The sequence below is a fragment of the Nycticebus coucang genome, chromosome 22 (genome assembly GCF_027406575.1).
Source record: "Nycticebus coucang isolate mNycCou1 chromosome 22, mNycCou1.pri, whole genome shotgun sequence".
Classification (NCBI taxonomy): domain Eukaryota; kingdom Metazoa; phylum Chordata; class Mammalia; order Primates; family Lorisidae; genus Nycticebus; species Nycticebus coucang.
Genome location: NC_069801.1, coordinates 42,644,364 through 42,652,462, shown reverse-complemented (window position 1 = coordinate 42,652,462; position 8,099 = coordinate 42,644,364). Strand labels below are relative to the sequence as shown.

The 8,099-nt window shown below is 50.6% G+C and overlaps 1 protein-coding gene across 2 annotated transcripts; it reads right to left on the bottom strand.

Moving 5' to 3' along the window:
• TSPAN1 (tetraspanin 1) lies at positions 1–7,836 on the bottom strand. 2 transcript variants are annotated; one of them, XM_053575242.1, is made up of 8 exons: positions 7,636–7,836; positions 7,194–7,258; positions 1,793–1,999; positions 1,524–1,598; positions 1,308–1,406; positions 1,063–1,227; positions 646–729; positions 1–488 (listed from the first exon to the last, which is right to left on the bottom strand). In XM_053575242.1, exons 2-8 carry the CDS (start codon positions 7,248–7,250, stop codon positions 441–443), a joined length of 735 nt encoding a protein of 244 aa, XP_053431217.1. In that variant the 5' UTR covers positions 7,251–7,258; positions 7,636–7,836; the 3' UTR covers positions 1–440. The 2 variants fall into 2 exon arrangements, with proteins under 2 accessions (XP_053431217.1, XP_053431218.1); XM_053575243.1 differs by having other exon boundaries at positions 7,194–7,261; positions 7,636–7,797.
• Positions 7,837–8,099: the final 263 nt, after the last annotated feature.

Below are 8,099 nucleotides of genomic sequence, written 5' to 3'. Positions count from 1 at the left end.
AACATTTCAATTGGTTTATGGGTTGTGAGGTGCCTTCTACATAACTGCCTGGTGGCTCTGCTGATTTCACATTATGTCCAGGCTATAAGGTGCCTTTTTTTACACCAAGTAGAGTACTGACTGGGATCACCAAGAATCCTCCTTGGCCTAAGGGGATGGCAAGGGTTTAGGAAGAAATTGGGGAAAAGGGCAGGAGAACTGGCTACTTAGAGGCTCTGGAACAGGTGGGCCCCAGCCCTACCAAAGGAAGGAAAAATCAGGCACAGCCTAAAAGGGTGGTCCCTATTTAACCCCAAGTCTGGGGCAGAAAGGGCAGGCCCACTCTGGCCCAAGTGATGCTTTTAGATCCTATCCCTACCCTGGTCACTGCTTCTCAGCAGAGCCAGGGTACCTCTTTCTAGTTCTCATGTGCAGCAGTAGCAGCAGAGGCAGAAGCAGGCTTATTCGATATTGCAGTACACATACATGGACACAATCATGGCAGCCATCTGGTGGGGAGAGAGAAAAGGAGACGTGACTGGGATCCTGAAGCATTGGTCCCTTGCCCCCAATCTTGCTGCATGAAGTTCTGTTAGAAGTCTGTTTCCTCCTAAGAAGCCCTGGTCTTTTGGCCACATCCCAGCCCCAGCCTCCTCATCCGCTTACCTCTAGGCCCCCAATTCCGGCTGCCACACCACCCACAGTGACTGCATTGGTTTTGATGTCATCCAGAAGTTGATGGAAGCACCCCTTGGGGGAGAGGAAAAAACATAGTTTGCAGCTTCCCTACACCCCCATCTTCACTTGCTACTTTTTTTTTTTTCTTTTTTGAGACAGAGTCTCACTATATCACCCTCAGTAGAGTGCCATGGCCTCACGGTTCACAGTAGCCTCAAACTCTAAGAGATAAAGTGCCCACCACAACACCCAGCTATTTTTTTGTCATTGTTGTCGTCGTTGGCAGGCCTGGGCCGGGTTTGAACCCACTAGCCAGCCCCCACTAAGCTACAGGCACCGAGCCCTCACTTGCTACTTCTGAGGCCATCAAAATAGTCCCACCCACCCCTGCTATGCAGCCCACACCTCTACAGTCAGGTCACGAGCCTTCTGTTCAGTGCATTGTTCCTTGGCTGTGTTGTTGGCATAGGGAATGTCTTTGCAACAGTATGGAGGAAAGGTCTTGTTGTTCTCCTTGTAGTAGGGTGAGTCCTCAAAATCCGTGTAGTTGGTGAAGCCACAGCACTTGAGCTGGAGATAAGATGGGGAGGGTGGTTAGTGAGGTCTTGCTTCTTTCTCTCTACTCCCCAATCTCCCCTAGCCCACCTTACCCCTTCCATGGTGCTATTCCACACTTGGGTGAAGTCTTTCTGGGAACCATAATCTTTCTTGATGGCAGGTACCACAAGCAACGTCAGGTAGTGCTCAGCCTGAGATGGGCAGGCCAGTGTTTAGGAGCTGGGAAAGAAAGTGGCCATTCACAGGCCACAGACTACTTCCAGGGATTTTGCCCAATCTTCCTCCCTTGCCCCACCCCAGCACCTCACCATTGTTGTGTACACCAAGGCGACCACAGCACCTGCAACCTCAGCGATGAAGATGACGAGGAGGATGAGGAAGAACTGAGTGGGGAACAGGGGTTTGGGTTTTAGGGAGAAGATAGTCCCTTATGCCCTCCTGCCCTAATCCACCCTCTGAAAAAATGAAGCAGGGGGCCCGTATGCTGGAGTCCAAAGGAGGGTCAGGATCCCCAGGGCCTGATGTCAAGGGTGAGGGAAGACTTGGTCATGGGTCTGTGGAGCTGGGTTTTACACACCATCATGAGGGCACACTTGCTCTCAGTGTGAGCACCGTAGCAGCCCAGGAATCCAAGGGCAAAGAGCACAGCACCAGCCGCGATGAGGAAGTAGCCCACGTTGACAAACTGCATGGCACTGGAGGACAGTGGCCCAAAGATCTTCAGGAAGGATGGCCCATCGACAGACACCCAGATGCCCACTGCCAGCAGGGCAATACCACACAGCTAGGGATAGAGAAGTCAGGCAGGCTTTGAGACAGTGCCAGTAAGTAGCTCATTACCATGCAGTTTAGTCAGAGGGATGGGGGTCAAAAGACATCTCTCTACATTGGCTAGGGAGTCTAAAAACTCATCTTCTAGAGAAAGAAAAATGGGAGCTGGGATACCCATAGCCAGGATAAGACTGCACACCTGGGCAGATATAAATGAGCTCAGGGGTTCCAGAAAGATTGAATGGGGAGAGGGCAAGACTTTCCCTCAGTGCTGTCAGGACCAGGATCCTACCACATAGGTAGGAGTGAAAACAGGAAAGTGAGGGCCAGGTTCCTAGAACACCCCTGTCCTCTGATAGGTGGAAACAAGGGGGTGGTAGCCTTGAACAGCCTCACGGGTCACCACCCCCCCTACCGTCACCATAGTAACAGAGGCGGGGCTGAGTTTACACCTGCTCCCAACCTTGGCTGGCACAGAGGTTGAGAAGGTTCACCCACCCTGAGGCCACATTTGGCTCCCCTCCAGAATCCAACTCCAGGTCTTCTCCCACAACCAGACTAGACTCCTTGCCTCACAAGTGGAAGGTGAGGCATCTGGTAGCGGGAATACAATTAGAGCTTCTCTTCAAGGCTCTCCAGCTCCAACTCCAAACCTCACAGGAAATCCTGAGGCTCTGATCAGGTAGGGCCTTGCCCAGTGCCCATAGCTCTGAGAGCAAAGCCTCCCTGACCCAGCAGATGGATCAGATTAACAAAGCCTTGGTGCCCAGTCCCCACTTGCCAGCTACAGAAACTGAGGCTAGAACTACGAGTGAGGTGGCAGACTGTGGCTGGATGCCAGGCATATTTGTCCAAGGACAGAAAGCTGGGCTTCTAGCCTGCAGGGTCAAATTTCAAGGAGCCAGAGGCTTGCCCTATCCTGCTCTGGCCAGCCCGAAGGTCTGGGCAACAGAGGCCAGAAACTAAACAGAATTTGCCTTTAACCCTCTCAGGCCAGAGCCTCTGCTGTCCAAATTCCTGGGATCCTATTGCCTCCTGTACATTCATAGATTAAAAATTTGTTCCCTGAAGCCAAAGGAAATCCAAGGCACGTACTACATCAGAGTCAGATAGTCTACTCGCCTCAGCCCAATTTCTCCAAGCTAGTCTACACATCTAAATTAGTCTCCACGTCCTCATCTTTTACCCACTCTAACCCACTCTAATGTGGCTCCAAGCTTTCTGGTGACATCCTGTTCTAAATCCGGTGGACATTTCACAGGCCATATCCTCGTTGGCCTCTCTGATATCTGGTTCTCCTTGCCCCCTACCCCCACCTCCCTCTGCTCCTTCTCAATCTCCATCATGGTAACTATTTCTCTGCCTATCACTAATACATTGGGTTTTTCAGAGTTCACTTTCCACACCCTTTCATCCACTCCTATGGTTTCAGTTACCACCTTTGTGCACATGAATTTTAAATATCTGTGACAAGTTCCAGGCCAGGTATGGTGGCTCATGCCTGTAATCTCCACACTTCAGGAGACTGAGGCAGGAGGATCACTTGAGGCCAGGAGTTTGAAACCAGCCTGGGCAATACACTGAGACCTTGCCTCTTCAAAAAATAAAAAGGGGCTCAGTGCCTATAGCTCAGTGGCTAGACCACCAACCACATGCCCTGGAGCTGGCGGGTTCAAATCCAGCTCCGGCCTGCCAAACAACAATGGCAACTACAACAACAAAAAACAATAGCCAGGGGTGGCGTCTGTGGCTCAGTATGTAGGACCCCGGCCCCAGATACTGAGAGTGGTGGGTTCGAACCCAGCCCTGGCCAAACTGCAACAACAAAATAGCCAGGCGTTCTGGCAGGGCACCTGTAGTCCCAGCTACTCAGGAGGCTGAGGCAAGAGAATTGCCTAAGCCCAGAGTTGGAGGTTGCTGTGAGCTGTGACACTATAGCATTCTATTGAGGGCAAAAGTGAGACTCTGTCTCTTAAAAAAAAATATATATATAAAAAAAAAAAATAAAAAAATTAAAAAAAAAAAAATATATAGTGGGTGGCGCCTGTGGCTCAGTGAGTAGGGCGCTGGCCCCATATGCCAATGGTGGCGGGTTCAAACCCAGCCCCGGCCAAACTGCAACAAAAAAATAGCCAGGCGTTGTGGCGGGCACCTGTGGTCCCAGCTGCTTGGGAGGCTGAGGCAGGAGAATCGCGTAAGCCCAAGAGTTAGAGGTTGCTGTGAGCCGTGTGACGCCACGGCACTCTACCCGAGGGCGGTACAGTGAGACTCTGTCTCTACAAAAAAAAAAAAAAAAATATATATATATATATATATATATAGTGAGGCGTTGTGGCAGGCACCTGTAGTCCCACCTACTTGGGAGGCTGAGGCAAGAGAATGCTTAAGCCCAACACTTTGAGGTTGCTGTGAGCTGTGAAGCCACATCACTCTACTGAGGGCGACATAGTGAGACTCTGTCTCAAAAAAAAAAAAAAAGGAAAGAAAAAGGGCTTGGCGCCTGTGGCATAGAGGTTACGGAACCAGCCACATACACTGAGGCTGGTGGGTTTGAAGCCTGGGCCAGCTAAACAACAATGACAACTGCAGCCAAAAGATAGCCAGGCATTGTGGTGGGCACCTGTAGTCCCAGCTACTTGGGAGGCTGAGGCAAAAGAATCATTTAGGCCCAAGAGTTTGAGGTTGCTGTGAGCTGTGATACTACAGCACTCTATCAAGGGCAACATAGTGAGACTGTCTCAAAAAAAGAAAAGAAAAGAAAAAGAAATTAGTCAGGCATGGTGGCTAGTTCCAGCTACTCGGGGGCAGAGGCAGGAAGATTGTCTGAGCCCAGGTAGCTGAGGTTACTGTGAGCTATGATTGGCCATGGAACTCCAGCTTGAGTGACAGAGTGAGACTCTGTCTTAATGAAAAAAAAGAAAAGAAAAAGAGAAAAAAGCCCATGTCCAGTTCCAATCTGAGCTGCACTTCCACTGGGGACACAGCTACCTGTGGGACATCCCCTTCTCCTCTCCCTGTGTTGCTCATGTCAGAGATATGGGCATCCTCTCCAAGATATGGGCACATGCCTCTTCTTCTATCCTTCAGCCACCAAAGAGCTTTTTCCTTTGTCCACTTGGTCCATTTCTCCCTATCTCCACCACCATCTCCAGGGTTTACGGCTCATTGCTCAGCTTCTCAAACAAGCCCTATACAATCTGTTCCTGGTTTTCTGAACAATATCAGGTTTCATTACCTCTGAGCCTTAATGCATGCTGTAATACGCCTCCACCCAGTGCAAATTCCCAGCTTCAGCTATTTCTTCCAGGAAGTATTCTCCAACCAGGTTGGGTTCAGGTTCCTCCTGTGGGCTCCTAAGCCCCTGTGCTAAGCCCAAATATACTGACTGCACTGTGATTGTCTACGAATCTGGCTTACTGGACCTGCCATCCTTGAGGGCAGAAAAAGGCCTTGCTTATTCTGCTACCCTAGCACCCCACATAGAGTGCTGGGCTGTGAATGTGAATTTTTTTTTTTTTTTTTAGACAGAGTCTCACTTTTCCACTCTCTATAGAGTACTGTGTCATAGCTCACAGCAACCTCCAACTCTTGGGCTCAAGTGATTCTCTCTTGTCTCAGCCTCCCAAGTAGCTGGGACTACAGGTGTCCACCACAACACCTGGCTATTTTTTAGAGATGGGGTCTCACACTTACTTGGGCTAACTTGAAACTGTGAGCTCAGGCAATCCACCCTCCTCGGCCTCCCAGAGTGCTAGGATTATAGGCATGAGCTACCATACCCAGCCTTGGGCTGTGAATGTTTGTTGGATGAGTAAAGGCTGCTCAAGAAAGACCCTTTGCTCTCATGAGATGAGAGCCCTTTCCTTTTAGCTTTCCATCATGAAGAGGCCTCTGAATTTCCTTCCACACCAGGTGAACTTAGGCAAACCACTTCCTTCTCTGGGTCCCCAACACCTATAAAAATAGGAGAATCCAGGATGGGTGCAGTGGGTTACACCTGTAATCCTAGCACTCTGGGAAGCTGAGGTGGGAGGATTGCTTGAGCTCAGGAGTTCAAGACCAGCCTGAGCAAGATTGAGACCCCTGTCTCTACTAAAAATAGCAAAATTAGCTGGACATTGTGAGCACCTATAGTCCCAGTTGTTTGGCAGGCAGAGGCAGGAGGAAGCCCAAGGAATTTGAGGCTGCTGTGAGCTATGATGCCATGATAAGATACTCTATCCAGGCGGCGCCTGTGGCTCAACGGGTAGGGCGCCGGTCCCATATGCCGGAGGTGGCGGGTTCAAGCCCAGCCCCGGCCAAAAAAAAAATCTTAAAAAAAAAGATACTCTATCCTGGGGCAACAGAGTGAGACTCTGTCTCAAAAAAAAAAAATCTCTAGGGCGGCACCTGTGGCTCAGTGAGTAGGGCACCGGCTCCATATGCCTAGGGTGGCGGGTTCAAGCCCAGCCCCGGCCAAACTGCAACCAAAAAATAGCCGGGCGTTGTGGTGGGCGCCTGTAGTCCCAGCTGCTTGGGAGGCTGAGGCAAGAGAATCACGTAAGCCCAAGAGTTAGAGGTTGCTGTGAGCCGTGTGACGCCACGACACTCTACCGAGGGCGGTACAGTGAGAGACTGTCTCTACAAAAAAAAAAAAAAAAAACTCTTTTGTTAGCTTACCCTGGCCTATCTTAAGCCTGGGCTAAAGTAAAGCTTCCTTAAAGGGAGGGAACCCAAAGCTTTGCCATCCCTTTCTTCATACACACCCCTGCTACTGGGACTCGGAATCAGTCTTTTTTTTTTTTTTTTTTGAGACAGAATCTCACTATGTTGCCCTGGGTAGAGTGCCATGGCGTCACGGCTCACAGCAATCTCAAACTCTTGGGCTTACATGATTCTCTTGCCTCAGCCTCCCAAGTAGCTGGGACTACAGGCGCCCACCACAATGCCCGGCTATTTTTTGGTTGTAGTTGTCATTGTTGTTTGGCAGGCCTGGGCTGGGTTCGAACTTGCCAGCTCCGGTGTATGGGGCTGGCGCCCTAGCCACTGAGCTACAGGCACCAAGCCCTGGAATCAGTTTTTGAGGAAACCTCTATATCCTACTCATAAAGGGAAATTTGTAGGACAGAGTCTGGGCGAGTCAGTCTCCCCTTCCCCAGCTTGGGCTCTGCTAGGTTATGACTTGTTCCTACAAGGAGCCCCAAAGAACCCATAACTTCTATACTTACAAAGATGAGCAAATTGAAGAGGAACATCATGGTCTTAATGAAGCTGAAGCACTGCATGGTGGCTCCTGCTAGACAGACAGGTATGAGTTAGGACTTTTCCATCTTTCCCTCTACCTCCACTGGCCCTGGCTTCTGGATCTGCCATGCCAGATCTCAGCATCCTGGATCCATATCTCACCAAGCTTCCCTCGCACCTGGGACTCTGACAATTCAAGACTTTTTCACATTCCCATCCTAATATCAGCACCTGACACTCAGATCCTAACACCCCTGTTCCCTCCGCTGGCTACACCTGATTCCCATGCAACAAGTCACTCCTGGGATCCTCCCCAAACCACCCCGGATCTTTCCAGGACCCTCCCTATGGCCTTCCAGCTCCCCAAATCTGTTTCCAGATCAATCGATATCACTTCACAGGATAATCTCTACCATATGCCATCACCTGTTCAGGACTCTTGGCAGCGAGTTCTGGAAGAGGGATATGCTGAGGCTCCAGAAGAGACTGAAAAGCTCCAGGGAGCTGCCACCAAGTGGGCAGGCAGACAGACGGCCAGCTCTCACACACCACTGCTCACCTACACGCAGGTAAGACGCTTTAAAAGCTTCCTTCTGCCCGCCCGCAGGCCCCACCCGTAGCTAGTCAGCCTCTCCTTTCCCCTCCTGCCCCCTGCTGCCCCCTGCTGCCTGGAGACAAATCCCCACCACCACAGCGAAGGTCTCCACCTGGCAACAGCAGCCATGGGCGACGCCCTTTCTGATTTCCAGAAGGGTGAACAGCCTGGGATAGGACAAGTGGCTCCCCAAAACTTCCATGTGCCTCCCACCACAATGGTGCACATATTTTTCTCACCCTAAATCTGCTGACACACTCATATGTACCCTACGTGCTTGCAGGCACTTATCTAC